We start from the raw sequence: 17593 nt of genomic DNA, 5'->3' as shown, positions 1-17593 counted from the left end.
CATTAATACTAATATTCTACTCTTTAATTTAGGTTCATTGCAATTATAGTCTAAACCAGACATTGTGCATATACTTGTTATTATTATTATTATTATTATTATTATTATTATTATTATTATTATTATTATATTTACAACAACAACAACAATAATAATAATAATAATAATAATAATAATAATAATAATAATAATAATAATAAAGATAAATTATACTTTTGGCCCAAAGGTCGTTTTTAATCCCAATATGAAAATCGTTTAAGATTGATGGGTCTACCATCATGAACTCATTTTACACAGAAGATGCACAAAATGAGTGGCGCATGCGCCCTCCGGTGTCCTTCGACAATACTACATTTGTAACATCAACACAACGTACAGATATTTTCCGCCTGTCTTTCCTAAACCGAAACGCTAAATAAGTTTATATATACAATAAATCACACGTTCTTTTTTAACTCACAAAACTGGCATCAAAAACTGCAAGGGTGGCAATATGAATGCAAATTATTATAAATATAGTATTAGCCGCTAGTAATTACAAGGCTATGACACATCTGAACACGTCCTGCACTAAAAAAAAAAGAAAAGAAAAAGAAAGAAAAGAACACATTCTGTGCACAAAGAAATTCAGCCATGTCTTGCTCTCGGGTGCGCCTTTAAGGATTCCTCCCCCGGCTTTCCTGAACTGACCTCTTCCCTTTGAAACCACTTCCTCCCCTTCTCCCAATCGGCCATGTTTAATTTGACTCATTCATGAAAAGTTATGTAAACACAACAGTAAAGCCATGACGGTGAAAGCTACACAGTGAGCGATGCTCGATTACTGAACTGCATTGTGATCTTCCGTGTGGACGCAGCGCGTTGTTTGTACAGACTGAGCATTAATCAGCAGCAGTGGGAATAAAGAATAGCGCGTGAGGCTTCGCCAGGTGGGCACGCGCACTTACCAAATTCACATCAGTCGGCGTAGAATGAATAGCATTTAATACAACAATCATTCATAATATTAGCGTGCTCGGTCCATGACTATGAAAGTTTAGTTCGTGGGAAATGATACGTCATGCATATAAGCGGTGACTTCACTGGCAGCGACATATTGTTGCCATTGTTCATCTAAGAAATTTCTGGTTCCTCGTGTCAGATAGACACATCGCTTGATACATTAAGAGCAAACAAACATACATTTCAAGGGGGAAATGCTTCTTTAAATATTCCCTACTTCAGTGTTGAACGTTTATTCTATGCACAATGTAAGTTTTGTATAATGGGATATGTGTAATGTAAAGTTTTCCTCTTAAGGCCTGTAATAACAAAAGCTGACAATTGTCATCACTGACTAGTTTCCTTAAGCCCCTTCATGTCAAATGATCTTATTTTAATGCTAAACATAACATAAATGGTGCTTTATAATATCATATGAATTACTGTGTTGAAACCATTATTAAATGTGGTGTTGTTAAATAGGAAATCATGAGGAAAAAGCAGAATGTGAAAAACAGGAAAGCAGAAGAGACGACGGTTGTCCAAGAGTTTTCGGTGGAAAAAATCATCCGCAGGAGAGTCAACGATGGAAAAGTTGAATACTATCTAAAGTGGAAAGGCTTCACGGAGTGAGTTTCTGGAACAAATGTTGCCTGTGTGTCAGATAATTTGATTATGAATACATATGACATGTCTGTCATACTTTCCACAGTGCAGAGAATACCTGGGAGCCAGAGGACAACCTGGATTGTCCCGAGCTGATAGAGGAGTTTCTCAGAAACCTAACTGTCTCAGGAGAGACTGAACAAGAGGGGTGTCAGTCTCTAGACCTGGAGGTCCAGCCCAAGCAAGAGTTAACTGAACTGGATGCCGATATGGTTAGTGTCTTTATATACTGTACTGGTGCACATGCTGTGCCATTTACTTTCACTCCTATAGCACTATTACCGCACTACCAAAATAAGCAGTTTATACCCCAAAAATACATCAAATTTAATTATGTTAGATAAGCTGCCAAATACTTGCCATAATATGAATAACTGTCAGTGCATTGTAAAGAACAAAGGGGTCCAATCATGCTTCTGCAAGACAAGTTTCCGCAGAGTTAAGCCCTAATTAAACACACCTAAACCAGCTAATCAAGGCATTCGGGATTGTTAAAGGAGGTGGAGCTAAACTCTGCAGGCTGGCCCTCCGGGTGCAGGACTAAACACCATTGGTAAAGAGTTTTAGTCCTGTACACCCTCTCTAAAAACTGCAGGTTAATTGCTCTTGATATGTGATATTATAATGTATCCCTTTTGTCAGGCTTTATGATAGTTTAGTATTTTGTCTGGAATCATGCAGGCTCACCAGCAGCCTCAGGAGGAGCTCATTGAGAGGGGAAATGAGGAGGTTGATGATCACAATGCTGAGATCCCAGCAGGCCAGTCCAGCAACCCAGAACCAGACTGCATCATCGGATGCACAGACCAACAAGGAGAGCTCATGTTCCTCATCAAGTGGTAAAATTTCTACACTGGACCATATGTGGGACTTCATTTTGAATGCAGTAATGCTATTTTTGTATTTTAATTTATTTAATCAATGCATAGAATTGTTTTTGTTTTGTTTTTCTCAGATCATGCATTGATACACACCTAAATGTTAACTTGGCTTTAATGCTTTACATCACATTGCCTGAACTGACAAAACTGTTTAGAAAAGCAACAAGCTGATCAAAATAGCAGCACATTGTTGTCAGGTGCTGAAATTTCCACAATGCCAGAGTTATTATAAAACTAAAACATTACTTGAAATAAAATAAACAATAACTGAAATAAATTTTGGGGAAAAAAAATTATTCTATTCAGCTAGTTGCCAAAGCAGCATGCAGTGGGCGGAGCAATACTGCACTCTCACCATCCACGGCTAGCTCTCTCAGGGCGGTCACTGTCGCTGGCTCTCGCACCTGGTCTGACGGGTTAGGCTCTACCTCCGGGGCGATCCTTCGCTCAGTCGCTCGATACTGCGCTGGCTCGTTGATTGTGGCGGGAACTGGCGCTCTGCACGCGAGGTTCAAGCTGGCATCAAAGAACAAGCGCAGGTAGCTGGTGAGATCAGCAAGGGCCAGAAACAGTCTGGTATGGTCCTCGAGCGATCTTTCCCCCTGCTTCAGCAGGAGGAGGAGGTATTCCGGGCGTGCGAGGGGATCCATGGGGAAACTACGGGAGAAAAAACACAGAAACAAAATGGAGAGGAAACACGCAAATATACTGTATGTTGGTCCGGTATTCTGTCACGGTTATGCTGCTGCGCAGAGCGAGGAGTCATGAGATAACTTCAAATAAACACAGTCTTTAATCCTTCCAACACTGGGTACACAGGGCAGACAGGAACACACGTAGCACAAGACGTTCCCATTCAATACCGCACAGGGAAACACTGGGCTTACGTACTCAGAACCAAACAAGATAATTGGGGAAACACAGCTGAATCAAATGGAAACCAATATGAACAGGAAGGACCAAATAAGGGCATGTAACATGGGAGAAAGTAGGTCAGGGGAAGCACATGGGGAGGGAAAACACAACACAACAGGTCCATAATCCTGACAAGTATACAATGTTATTTCCAGTTATCCACCACTGCAGCTGCTGATTATGTGCTTTTAATTTGCTGTATTTGTCCATAATGACGCATCATCATTTCGTTATTTCATCTCAGGAAAAACACAGATGACGTGGCTTTACTGTCAGCCGGAGAGACCAGTAAAAGGTGGCCCGAGATGGTGATCCGCTTTTACGAGGACAAGCTGACCTGGCATGGAGAAGATGAGCAGTGAGAGAGAAATATGTAGCAGTGGATACTACTGTACCTCCTGGCAGCTTTAAACATACACAAACACTGTGGCATAAGTTTACTGTTTGATGTACCGTATTCAAAGTGTGTGAATCCACACTCCAATGTGAAGCTCTTCCCAACACACTAATCTGTAGAAATGTGACTGGAGTACTAGAGCTCTACTGTAGTGTACGGTTTTACAAATCCGCTTAGTTGTTTATTAATCAGATGTTGTTGTATTTCTTGGTCTGTTGTTTGAAAGTTCATTTGTGATGTTTATCATTCTGTCCTCTTTGTTACTATGATCTGAACTGTGATTACACATAGGAGATGACGACAGATGGTACAAAACCTGCTGGAGTGGAACTATTTGATGTGTAGATGTACTATCCGTACTATTAACTCCTGGTTACGCACTTATTCAAGTTATACTGTGATGGATCCTGTGATCTGCGAGGGCTTAGTGTGGCTCATGCAGGTATAAATCCATAGATTTGCACAAGACTAACTCTAGAATGTAGCCTATACAATCACGTTTTTTTGAACATCAACACTTTGGTTGTAGGTCAGTGTTAGTTTCATAGCAGTAGTATAAACAGGCCTTTGAGGTTTTGTGTTAAAGATTTTTGTCCTGCAGTTTCGATCTTCTGGTTCCCTGTTTTCTGTAAAGATCACTTGTTAACCTTTAATCTCGAGTGAGTAATCTCTAGGTGCTTTAAATAAACATAAAATTACCTCAGAAGTGTTGTGATTATTCTTTTTAAATTGCAGTTCTCTGTAAAAGTGTCTTAAATCAAGTAACTATAATGAGTGTAGCTACCTTTGGTACATTATATTGTAAAAATGGATGAAACAACCTTTTTCTTATCAGATTTTCCTTTTAAATTGCAAAATGTTCCAAATTAAATTTTGAAATAACCAATCAGTTTTATTTTAGTATTACTGAGATACTTTTATAATGTTGTTATTTACATTTTATTTATATTATAATATTCTGAATTTGTTTTTACAATACCAGTCAAAAGTTTTTTTTTTAAGAAGTCTCTGCTGCTCACCAAGCCTGCATTTATTTGATCCAAAGTACAGCAAGAACAGTGAAATTTTGAAATGTTGAATATTTAAAATAACTTCTATTTGAGTATATTTTAAAATGTAATTTATTCCTGAAATTTCAAAGCTGAATTTTTAGCATCATTACTCCAGTCACATGATCCTTCAGAAATCATTCTAATATTCTGAATTGCTGCTCAAAAACATTTATTATTATTATTATTATTATTATTAATATGTTTTAAACAGCTGAGTATAGTTTTTCAGTTACATTGTACCTAGTGCATTGTTACACTAAATGAAAATGAGAAATGTTGCTTTAGAAACTAGCTGAAATTATTTTTGTTTTTACATTTTATTTCAGTTAACATCTATTTTATTTCCAGTAATGAATATGTTTTTTTTATTATTTAAATTTTTGCTAAATATAATAACCCTGTAACCTATCTGTAATATCAAGAGGTTTGAAAAGCTGTACATGAATAACTGTTTAAGTACTGCTTGTTGTTTCAAACATGCAGGCGTTATGATTATGGTAGCCATTTTTTCCAGCTGCTTTTTCCTGCTCCTTTTATTTTTATGGCAGTGCTAGTCTGCTACGTCTCTGGTGGCTGGTAAAAATGAAGCACCGCTGTCCATCAGAGACACAAAATGAGCTTGGATGTTTTTCCCCAGTCTACAGTTCCCATGAATCAGCCCCAGTTGGTCAACAAGACCAATGTCTCATGAAAATACTTCCCTTTTTATTCTTCCCATTTTTTTTTTTAAACCTCTGAGTACTGGCTATGTGTCCTCGTCCAATGTAAGTTTGTGAGCGTATCCGTGAGGTCTTTTCCAGCATTCTTGGACTTATGCAGGAATTCACTGGTGTGTGGGTGAGGGATCCTCGCATCCAGAAAGAAGATTTCTGGCATGCTTACATGGATTATGAAATCTGTATACATGTAAGTGCAATCAGAACATATGATAAAAAGTGGTCTAAACTGATGGCAGAAACTTCCTGTTCATTCTTTATATTTCATATTCATTCAGACAAACAGTTTGGCCTTCACAAAGAAGAGTTCCTGTGTGCGGCGTAGATACAGCGAGTTTGTGTGGCTAAGAAAAAAGCTACAGGAAAATGCTATGCTCATGTATGTAACCATTGCATCCTGTTATTGTTTTTTACTTTGTTCAGCATTTGTTCTCTGATGGTAAATGGTTTGTCATTGGGTCGATGTAAAACAGCGTCTATGAAAATTGACAAAACCCAAGTTTTTAGACAAAAACCCTCTGCACATAAATTTTATTGATGTCCTTTATTATGCAGTTTGTTATCTGGATAATGTTTTTACATTTTGATACAGAAATTAATAACATGATCATCATAGAAGGTGTAGGCTGTCATGGGACAATGAATGAAAGAATGAATCATTTTATTGAATGTATTTTTTTAATAACTAGTTCATAACTATTAACTATGACTTTTGCCTCAATAAACTCTTTGCTGCTGCTACTACTACTACTTCTTAACAGTTAGTAAGGTAGTTAAGTTTAGGTACTGGGTAAGACTAGGGATGTAGAATATGGTCAGGCATTAATATGTGCTTTATACGTACTAATAAACAGCCAATATGCATACTTGTAGTGGTAATATGTATGCTAATAAGCAACTAGTTAATAGTGAGAATTGGTCCCCAAACTAAAGTGTTACCATTTTATTTTATTTCAGCTTTATTGTTTTTTTAATCATTTTAGTTAACAATAACTAATTACCATAGGCAGCTGTATTGCAGACATATTAAAGTTTCACTCATTGGGAAAATTTCTGTGTCAAATGAAAACTTAACTTCTGTTGTTGTCTCTGAATTGCAGAACACATCTACCCAAACTTCCTCCAAAAAACCCATTCTTCAGTCTCAACAATGCCAGAGAGATCGGAGCCCGTATGGAAGGTCTCAGGAAATTTCTAGAAGAGTAAGTATCAAAATAACATACATACAACAAACATAAAACCATGACTGAAAGAATGCATTTAGCTTGAGAACATGTGACCTATCTCAGTATTATATCTCTTGAATCTCAAATAATACTGTAACTGAAATGCTTATGGTTTCTGTGATCAGTTACTGTATATACTTACATCCTCAAGGTGGTTCACAACCCCGTGCTGCTTTCGGACAGCTGCTTACATCTCTTCCTACAGTCCCAACTAAGTGTGAAAAAAATCGAGGCCTGTGCTAAAGGCCGAAGTCGCTACACCGTCTCTGAGGCCATTCACAGTTTCGGCTCAGGAATCAAACGCTTTGAATCTCAGTCTGAAGAGAGCATGGAAGAAGATGACGATATGCAGTGTGAATCAGAGTGATAGACTATTTTCTACTAAACACATAAAGACATTGCTAAGGAATATAACATTCAACAATGAAGGTTACAGCCCATGAGGAGAGACAGTGGAACAGAAAAAAAAGTAACTGTCATTGCTGAAACGGTGTTGTTTTGTCTCGCACTCATACTTTCTATATTGATAAATCTGTATTGATGAAGAAGATAACCTAATAAATTATTTAAACCACATTTGGGCACACATTAATGTCGTCCTTGGCAATCAAGTGAATGTATAAAAGCATAATGTGGCTTGTGTGGAAGACAGTTTGTTGTTAAAACTACAGATGTGCGCTGAGAGGTTTACGAGAGGGAATTTATGCTTGCGTGTGAAGTCCCTTAAACGCAATAACCCCATCCTAATAAGCAAATACAGAGCATAAAGACATTACTTGATTTAAACCCGACCTTACAGAGCTAAATCCTAATAATAATCTCTACTCAAACAATTTTATTGCCACACTTAGCCATAAAAGATCATTGTCTGGATGTCATACAAATTGTGCCTTCTCATAAATATGTAACAATCGTGTGAGGCCACACGTGACCAGCAGATGGCGCCGCTGCTCTTCTGTCTTTCCATGACTGGACGGTCTCATACCTGCAGAACCCTCAAAGCTAGCAGTATTTTCCCTTTTTCAAATCACCCACTGCTTTCACAGGCTTTGACTGGGACATCAAATCACCGAGACATTTCAGAACAGGAGGATAAAGATATTCTATCGCCACAAGCAAGAGGTTTAAAATATAACCATTAAAATAAGGGCCACGAGCATTATCCAATAAACTAAATTATAGCTTAAATCATCAAGGCAAAATATATTTTAGGTCACAACAAAGGGTCATGGTGTGGCTGGTTAGTATGGCCCTGCCATTACTGCTGCTGTAGTCCCGCCTTACAGTTTAAAAATAACTAATCACATAAGGAAGTATACAAAAATAGCATAAAAAACATAAGACTGTTCTTCAACGCACATGCATACATGCTTTACACCAGTAAAAAAAAAAATATACAAAAATAATATATATATATATATATATATATATATATATATATATATATATATATATATATATATTACTAATAAATCATTTTCTTCCGCAAGAGATTACAATATGCCTACCCAGTCAATAAAAATAATAATTTTACTAACGTTTTTCTAATGTTTCAATTAAGTTATGAAAACGTTATTGCTGAATGTTCTCTTAACGTTCAGGATTTTTTTTTAATGTATTAAAAACATTTTTGTTTTACGTATGTTTAGAGAACGTTTAATTTTATCATTTTGCAAACAGTATGGGAATGTTAGGCTACGTTTGAATGTTCTCTGAATATTTTTATGTAGCCTAGTAACAATTTAAAAAAAGTTAGACGAATGTCCAACTAGAAAACGTTCCAACTACTTTAGTAGTTTGTCATGGTAACAGGATACTTTATAAGACAGAAAAAAATAATGTGTTATTTAATAATGATGTTATTTACATACAATCCAGTGTATGAAACGAACTGGCAAATGTCATATCATGTGTCAGCAATGAAGCAGCTCTTAATTGCACGTGCAGCTTGTGAACGATGAGTTGGGGGTTGAGAGAGATGGGAACATGGGTTGCTAAAATTATGGTGCTAATATTTCAGTAAAATAAATATTTTACCAATACCCAATTGTTTTTTTGTTGGGCTTTTAAATCATACTTTTAATCATTAATTAGTTTGAACTCATTTTAGTCAGATCAGGAAAAAACTCCAATGGCGTGAATTTGCAAATCTGTCTGATGACCCCAGACTAGAGGCACAGAAATGACACACTTCAGCTTAAAGAAAGAGTCACACTGACACTTTCACTAAAAAGACATTCCTGTCTCCTCCCGTCTTACTTGTACCTCTCACACTGCAGGCAAAGGCTCATATGTGCAGAGTCGCCCAACAGGTTGAAATGTTCCTCTAATCGCCTGCTCCCTGAACATCAGTCGTCACGGCTCCCCTAAGAACCCTGACGGCCAGCTGCTGCTGTCTCTCTAACGATGGAGAGCGTCTTAATAGGCTCTGCACACACTCAGCTGCCTGATAGCAGCGCTGGCAGCACCGGGCCTGATACTCCCACTGGATGCACAAATACCAGTAAAAGAGGCTGGAGGTGTGTATGCGTCAAACAGACAAGCCACTCTAACGGTTGTATGGGGGCAATACCATGTTGACAGGCAGAGTCCCAGTGCAGGCTGCTGTGTTGGTTAATGTCAGCGGCCTGTCATTCTGTCCACCTTCCGAGATGACGTGCTTGGCCCTTGCTGTGACATCTTCATGAGGTGTATTATTTATTCAGCAGGCCAGTCAGAACTACTGAAAGGTGACATTTGAATTATACTGTAACACCTAAAGCATCTGTTTTTCCATGAGCTCCTTCAGTTGTTTAATCCAGTAGTGAATCATGTTGATTCACCAGATAAAAACACCAAAAATGTCTATTTAAAAAAAAAAAAAAACTTACAGTAATTCATTAACACTCTTAAACAGCACTTGGTTTGTGTATCTATGTCATACTTTATTGCTGATTTGAAATGTTTTTGAAATGTGAGTTCGGCAAGGAGCATTTTGAGGGTCTTTCCTCATTTAATTATACAGGAGCTGTACATGAATGCATTTCCAAGATGGCCGTGTACTGACTTGCCTTGCAAGGGATTTTTTCTTTGAATTGCTTTGAATGTGCACTTGCAGTGTATTTAAAATCTTGAAACATGAAATTTTCACCAGATGTCAGTAACAATCCAAGTAATCCAAACATACAAAGAAAACAAAACAATTAAGTTCAGAAATTAAGTTTTTTGTAATAAAGTGGAATGACACAGGGAAAAAGAATTGAACATGAAGAAAGGGAGGTGTAAAAAAAGGCATGGAATGCAAAGACACCAGCAGAAATCTATCAGTAATTAGAAAGCAATCCTGTCCCTAGTCAGCGGAAATTAATATGAGCTGGTTTAGTCCCAACTGATGGCCTATAAAAAGGTGTCTCATTACCAACGTGTCACACAAGAAACATTTTGTGATGGGTAAAAGCAAAGAGCTCTCTCAAGACCCTCACAATCTTATTGTTGCAAATCATACTGATGGCATTGGTTACAGAAGGATTTCTATACTCCTGAATGATCCAGTGAGCACTGTAGGGGCCATAATCCAGAAGTGGAAAGAACATAATTTCATCATAAACCGGCCACGACCAGGTGCTCCTTGCAAGATTTCTGACAGAGCAGTGAAAAAAATTATCAGAAGAGTGAGCCAAGGATCACTTGTGGACAGCTTCAGGAAGATCTGGAGTTAGCATGTACAATTATTTCAAACAAAATAATAAGTAGAATAAGTAAGTAATGCACTCAACCGCCGTGGCCTGTATACACACTCACCACGCAAGGCTATATTGCTGAAGAAAAAGCATGTTGAAGCTCGTTTAATGTTTGCTGCACAACATTTAGACAAGCCTGTGAATTACTGGGAGAATATAGTCATGTCAGATGATACAAAAATTGTACTCTTTGGATGCCATAATACACACAATGTTTGGAGGTCAAATGGCACTGCACATCACCCCAAAAACATCATGGTTTGGCACTGGCAAAATTCATATAATTGAAGGAAGGATAAATGGAAAAATGTACCGAAACATTCTTGATAAAAATCTATTGCCATGTACCAGGATGATGAAGATGAAACAAGGGTGGACATTGCAGCAAGACAATAATCCCAAACACACAGCCAAGGAAACTCTCATTTGGTTTCAGAGAAAGAAAGAAAATGGCCCAGCCAGTCACCTGCCTTGAATTCAATAGAAAATCTATGGAAAGAACTAAAGATTAGAGTTCATAGAAGAGGCCCAAGGAAACTTCAAGATTTGAAAACTGTTTGTGTGGAAGAATGGGCCAAAATCACACCTGAGCAATGCTCAGGTTGTTTACTGAAAAAGTACTTTTTGGAAAAAGCGATTCTTATTGAACTCTAAGCCTTATACACCATCTGCTTCTACAGACTGCTAAAGGAAGCTATGCTATGCTAATGTCATATGCCGTTAGCTAGAACACGTCTGACACATTTGCTACATTAATTAGATTACTGTGTCGTCCGGAGGTGAGGGTGATATTCATTATAAATTCATAATCGCGGAAACAAAGGGCTCCCGGCTGCATAACTGACAGGTAAAGTCACCTTTGGACCTCCTCTACTCAGCATAGACCAGTGAGGGCGGCAGGGAGCACACCAAATTGGGGTTGAGAGGACACACTGCTGAAGCTGTCTTATTAAACCACACAGGGTTTGTCGAGTTGTCTGTGATGTGTGTGAGAGAGAGAGAGAGAAAGAAAGAGAGAGAGAGATAGAAATTGTGGGTGTGAAGGCAGAGAGCACAGTGGGCATGAGTGTACCGTATGCATTACCCCTCCCGTCACTTTCACACATTGTGGTAATGAAGCTGTCATGGCCGCCAGCATGTGGACATGGTTGATATTCAAATGAGAGTGCCGTTCACCTGCTGAAGACAGACCAGTCCAATTATGGGCTTAGGCCAGAGACCAGGTCCAGGAATAGGGCAGATACACTATTCCACTGCCGTTATTTCCAGTCTGGAAAAGATTTTTTAGGAAAAATAACCTCGCATGATCTTGAGAAAACTATGGTGAACACATCATTAAAGGGGACATCAGATGCCCATTTTCAACAAGTTGGTATGATTCTTTAGGGTCTTAATGAAATGTCTGCAACATACTTTGGTTAAAATTCCATATTGATCAAGTAAAACAACACCTTTTTACTTTATCAAAAACAGCTCTGTTCACAGCGACTTGTTTCAGTGCATGTCTCTTTTAATGCTAATGAGCTACTGCTCACCCCGCCCCTTTCTTCCTTTTTTTTTTTTTTTGTATATTTGGTGGTGCGTTAACGTCAAAAACAAAACCAATCGACTGCATCCTCAGAGGCTCCTATGTTAACTTTTACATCCAACTACAAAGCCCCTGCATTGCTTATGAGACATTGTTGTCGCTACAGCTGCTTGAGTGCACAGAGGGCGGAAATATGCTAATATGGAACAGTCTGTCAGCGGTCGTCATACTGCTCAGAAAATCAAAATGGCTTGATAAATGAGACTGTTTAGGTTTTTGGGGGATTAAAAACATACTGCTTAGACACATTTATATGCAAACACCATTTTACATCCAATGTTCTCTTTAAATAAATTTTTTCTGCCATTGATACTGAATATTCTTTGGGAAAACAGCAAGTTATTCAATAGAACACCATTTTTATGTCTATAGAGCAGTCATCTCTGATGTAATACTGACAACTAGTGGTGTGGAATTTACATTAGCCCCTCACAAAAGCAACTCTTTTACATGTGCTATTGTATACTCTATTCACAGAAATATTTTTTACCCATGAATGGTTTCTTTTTGCAATTGAGTTTCCGATAACAGGAAGGGTTGCAGAGATATAGTGATCTCAAAACGGTGGCCTCTGTTAAGTGACTTAATACATTTTAAATAAAATAGCCTTTTCTAAATCACTGATATGACTGGAGCCTTTATATCATGTGAGTGTACACAATTTTACACATGTCAAAAGTACAATTCATTTCTTTAAAACTTTATAATGAGGAAAAAATGATGGATTGCACCTTTAAAGAGCAGTCAATGCCAGACCCGATGGACCTCTTTTGCTGTCTCCTGAATGAGAGGAGTATTGTGACAGTAAATTTATTTTTAGCCATGCAGCGTGCAAGCTAATAGGAAGCTATTTCAGATGCTGCTATTGACTTCAGTGGTATAGTGCTCCACTCTGAGAGAGCTATTGACTAGTCTGTAATTGTCTGTTTCCCTCTTCTACAGACTGTTAACCTTGAGCTGCCACAGGGGGAAGAGGAGTAGGAATGGCCATGGCTGTCAGTCCCACTCCACTGTCGTGACAGCACTAAAAACTGAGCAGACCTTCACCTTTACCAAGTTTAAAGCGAACACTGTCTTACATCTGATGCTAGGGTTTTCAACAAGAGATCCTCCACGGGGTCTGGGGATCTATGAATAAAACAGAATTTTGAATCATGACATTTCTGAATTCTAACAGTCAATCCATTGCATTTTACTGTGTAGCAATGTTAGTTTATGTTTTAATAGTTCATAGTTTCATCTCATTTATTAGATTGGGAATCTATGTTAATGAATTGATTACAATAAAGTACTGGACATAAGAAAAGTACTGTTTTTATATGGATAAAGAATTAAAATCAACCAGGGAGCAAACATTGTCCCTATATGTATAAATTAATTTCTAACACTTCTTTTGATTCTGTTGTGTGTGTGTTTCTGTGTTCATCATAGTGTGTGGAGGTCATCTGCTCATGCTGAATGAGCAGAATGAATGCTCCACAAACAGAAGATACAAAAGGTGACAGAGAGGGGAATGACTCCACAGGGGACACCACCATCTGCTTCAGGGCTCGTCAGCACTTTTTATGATACCAACTGCATATTGTCTCAATATACATATGCTCACTCATACACACATCAGAATCATGTTTACTATTATTTAGCTTGCATTTGACCTTTATTGTGTTTATATGCACGTACAAATGCATTGATATCAAAAGTGACCATTTCCATACAGCCCAGAAATCACATCAGATATGTACAGTAATTGTTTGTTATTTTACAGTTAATCTAATGGAGCAGAAATGAAAAACAGCATATGACAGAGTATACAGAGTATGAAATGTTCACTCACAGCCTCAGATTTTAAACCCATTCTCACTGGAAGTGTTTTATGACTTGGTTATTTTATAAAAATTGGTGATTTGTATGCTTTGATAAAACATGATTTTTAGAAAAAAATTGTGCTGTCAAACGATTAATCACATCCAAAATAAAAGTTGTTGTTTATATATATGACTGTATACTGTGTATATTTATTATGTATATATGAATACAAAGACATGCATATATATATATATATATATATATATATATATATATATATATATATATATATATATATATATATATATATATATATTTAAGAAAAATGTAATGTTTATATATTAAATATATTTATATATGATATAAAATATAAGAATATAAATGTATATACATGTAAATATTTTCAAAATATACAATGTATGTGTGTGTATTTATATACAGGTGCTGGTCATATAATTAGAATATCATCAAAAACTTGATTTATTTCATTAATTCCATTCAAAAAGTGAAACTTGTATATTATATTCATTCATTACACACAGACTGATATATTTCAAATGTTTATTTCTTTTAATTTTGATGATTATAACTGACAACTAAGGAAAATCCCAAATTCAGTATCTCAGAAAATTAGAATATTACTTAAGACCAAAGAAAGGATTTTTAGAAATCTTGGCCAACTGAAAAGTATGAACATGAAAAGTATGAGCATGTACAGCACTCAATACTTAGTTGGGACTCATTTTGCCTGAATTACTGCAGCAATGCGGCATGGCATGGAGTCGATCAGTCTGTGGCACTGCTCAGGTGTTATGAGAGCCCAGGTTGCTCTGATAGTGGCCTTCAGCTCTTCTGCATTCTTGAGTCTGGCATATCGCACCTTGCTCTTCACAATACCCCACAGATTTTCCATGGAGTTAAGGTCAGGCGAGTGTGCTGTCCAATTAAGAACAGGGATACCATGGTCTTTAAACCAGGTACTGGTAGCTTTGGCACTGTGTGCAGGTGCCAAGTCCTCTTGGAAAATGAAATCTGCATCTCCATAAAGTTGGTCAGCAGCAGGAAGCATGAAGTGCTCTAAAACTTCCTGGTTTACGGCTGCGTTGACCTTGGACCTCAGAAAACACAGTGGACCAACACCAGCAGATGACATGGCACCCCAAACCATCACTGACTGTAAAAACTTTACACTGGACATCAAGCAACGTGGATTGTGTGCCTCTCCGCTCTTCCTCCAGACTCTGGGACTCTGATTTCCAAATTTACTTTCATCAGAGAACATAACTTTGGACCACTCAGCAGCAGTCCGGTCCTTTTTGAAGCGAGACACTTCTGACGCTGTCTGTTGTTCAAGAGTGGCTTGACACAAGGAATGCGACAGCTGAAACCCATGTCTTGCATATGTCTGTGTGTAGTGGTTCTTGAAGCACTGACTCCAGCTGCAGTCCACTCTTTGTGAATCTCCCCCACATTTTTGAATGGGTTTTGTTTCACAATCCTCTCAAGGGTGCGGTTATCCTTATTGCTTGTAAACTTTTTTCTACCACATCTTTTCCTTCCCTTCGCCTCTCTGTGCTTGGACACAGAGCTCTGTGAACAGCCAGCCTCTTTTGCAATGACCTTTTGTGTCTTGCCCTCCTTGTGCAAGGTGTAAATTGTTGTCTTTTGGACAACTGTCAAGTCAGCAATCTTCCCCATGATTGGGTAGCCTACAGAACTAGACTGAGAGACCATTTAAAGGCCTTTGCAGGTGTTTTGAGTTAATTAGCTGATTAGAGTGTGGCACCAGGTGTCTTCAATATTGAACCTTTTCACAATATTCTAATTTTCTGAGATACTGAATTTGGGATTTTCCTTAGTTGTCAGTTTTAATCATCAAAATTAAAAGAAATAAACACTTGAAATATTTCAGTCTGTGTGTAATGAATGAATATAATATACAAGTTTCACTTTTTGAATGGATTTAGTGAAATAAATCAACTTTTTGATGATATTCTAATTATATGACCAGCACCTGTATACATAATAAATATACACAGTACACATACATATATTATGTAAACAAAAACTTTTATTTTGGATGCGATTTATCGCGATTTATCATTTGACGGCACTAGAAAAAATAAACAAATAATCATTAAGGTCCACCCCCAAATCTAATCTAAGTGGGGTGTAAGTAAATCATATAAAAACAAACAAATGAGATCATACAAATTTGCCACCAGTTCACCTAAATGTTGGATTTTTAAGCCAAGTGGATTTTGAATGCAACTTACAAATAAAAATTTATATTTGATAAATATATCAGCAATATAATATAAAATATTATTTATTTTTAAATAAAACTTTACATATATTTTTTGAATATATCATATCATGTCCAGTGCACCAAATAAGTGTGTAATAAAAGATAGCAGGTATGTAAGGTCTTACAATGTGTTGTGATAGGATGCCAACAAAAACACACAGCCGCTTGCTTTGAAATTGAATTACAAACATACAGACACGGGTACACTGATCTACAAGCAAGATCCTCTTTAAAGGCTTCTTGTGTCTTTCATACAATATATACGCTCTATCACCTTGCAATAACTCATTGTCTTCCATCAGATCTGGACTGCAATGAAGGGGAGGTGTCCTGTCTCAACATTAAGCTCCATCTGAAAAACAGCCCGCCATGCCACCGCTGCCAAAGCCAGACAACATCCCCGTCACTCACTTGTCAGCAGGGAAATGAATCTGGATGCAGCATGTCCCCCATTCATCAGCCTTGACAGGCTACCTTTGCCTGGTTCCGCTCGGATGGGGACCTCGTCACTGCGGGCGGGAGAGCATATTTCTGCTGGAGATGAAGAAATGACTGTGTGTGCAGTGCTGTGAAGTGACTCGTGAGCGCGGTGTTATTTGGTTGGGTATTAAACTGCATCAAGTTACCCTCATCTCACAAATATTCTAGAGGGCAAATCTAAAGATACGTTTTATATTGCAATCTTTTTTTATTTTCAAATTCTTTCATATTATAATGGGTTGATATAACCTTGAACATGTAACATCCTACATACTATGTGTGTACCTTAAATTTATTTGTATGAAAGGTACTGAAGAATAGGGGAATTAGAGAGTATCTTATATAACCAGTATCATCGGCAGGTCTACTGTTTTTGCAGAATATTGGTCCAGTGTCACAGGTATTTACAGCCATTGGGATATTTGTGTAAACAGCACAATTGACACTGCTGGTAAAGACTAGTTCAATAAACAAGATGTTAATATCGAGAAACTTCCATTTTTGACACAATATTAGCAGTTGCTTCTTTTTACTTTGCCACAAAATAGTTTCAAACAAAGACAAAGTGTTGAGCAACACACAGTATGTGGTATACTGTAAATTATTTCCTGAATGAATCTGCATTTTTAAATGCATCAGTTAAGTGAATAATTCAATGATTTATTGATTTAGACACTGGATTTATTCGAAGTCACATAGTTACCTACTACAGAGTAGGTGACAAACAGTATGTGAAAGAGTAGCACAAGTGCGGGGATATTACTAAATTGCCAGTGCATTGTCTAATTTATTTGTTAACATCATTAATGTGATTGGATGTTGAACTTCCTGCTTCAAATACAATCGATAACATTTCTA

General features: G+C 37.4%; 2 protein-coding genes across 2 annotated transcripts; both read left to right on the top strand.

Annotated features, from left to right (window-relative positions):
* The first annotated feature begins 701 nt into the window (after window positions 1-701).
* Window positions 702-4543, top strand: LOC109049867 (chromobox protein homolog 3-like). Its single transcript, XM_019067536.2, has 5 exons — window positions 702-929; window positions 1465-1610; window positions 1694-1859; window positions 2329-2486; window positions 3688-4543. Exons 2-5 carry the CDS (start codon window positions 1471-1473, stop codon window positions 3803-3805), a joined length of 582 nt encoding a protein of 193 aa, XP_018923081.1. The 5' UTR covers window positions 702-929; window positions 1465-1470; the 3' UTR covers window positions 3806-4543.
* Window positions 4544-5444: 901 nt separating this feature from the next.
* Window positions 5445-7410, top strand: LOC109049869 (sorting nexin-10B-like). The gene is made up of 4 exons (XM_042740840.1): window positions 5445-5798; window positions 5887-5987; window positions 6709-6810; window positions 6985-7410. The coding sequence occupies exons 1-4, from the start codon at window positions 5706-5708 to the stop codon at window positions 7199-7201; spliced, it is 513 nt and encodes a 170-aa protein (XP_042596774.1). The 5' UTR covers window positions 5445-5705; the 3' UTR covers window positions 7202-7410.
* The last annotated feature ends 10183 nt before the right edge of the window (window positions 7411-17593 follow it).

This window comes from Cyprinus carpio, chromosome B16 (assembly GCF_018340385.1).
Source record: "Cyprinus carpio isolate SPL01 chromosome B16, ASM1834038v1, whole genome shotgun sequence".
In the NCBI taxonomy this organism is placed as follows: domain Eukaryota; kingdom Metazoa; phylum Chordata; class Actinopteri; order Cypriniformes; family Cyprinidae; genus Cyprinus; species Cyprinus carpio.
This window is presented reverse-complemented; position numbering and strand designations above follow the sequence as displayed.

Coding starts and splice junctions, on each gene's coding strand:
- LOC109049867 (XM_019067536.2), top strand. CDS start 1,471: ATGAGGAAAAAGCAGAATGTGAAAAACAGGAAAGCAGAAGAGACGACG. Junction 1,860..2,328: donor CTGAACTGGATGCCGATATG/GTTAGTGTCTTT, acceptor GGAATCATGCAG/GCTCACCAGCAGCCTCAGGA. Junction 2,487..3,687: donor CTCATGTTCCTCATCAAGTG/GTAAAATTTCTA, acceptor ATTTCATCTCAG/GAAAAACACAGATGACGTGG.
- LOC109049869 (XM_042740840.1), top strand. CDS start 5,706: ATGCAGGAATTCACTGGTGTGTGGGTGAGGGATCCTCGCATCCAGAAA. Junction 5,988..6,708: donor CAGGAAAATGCTATGCTCAT/GTATGTAACCAT, acceptor TCTGAATTGCAG/AACACATCTACCCAAACTTC. Junction 6,811..6,984: donor CTCAGGAAATTTCTAGAAGA/GTAAGTATCAAA, acceptor TTACATCCTCAA/GGTGGTTCACAACCCCGTGC.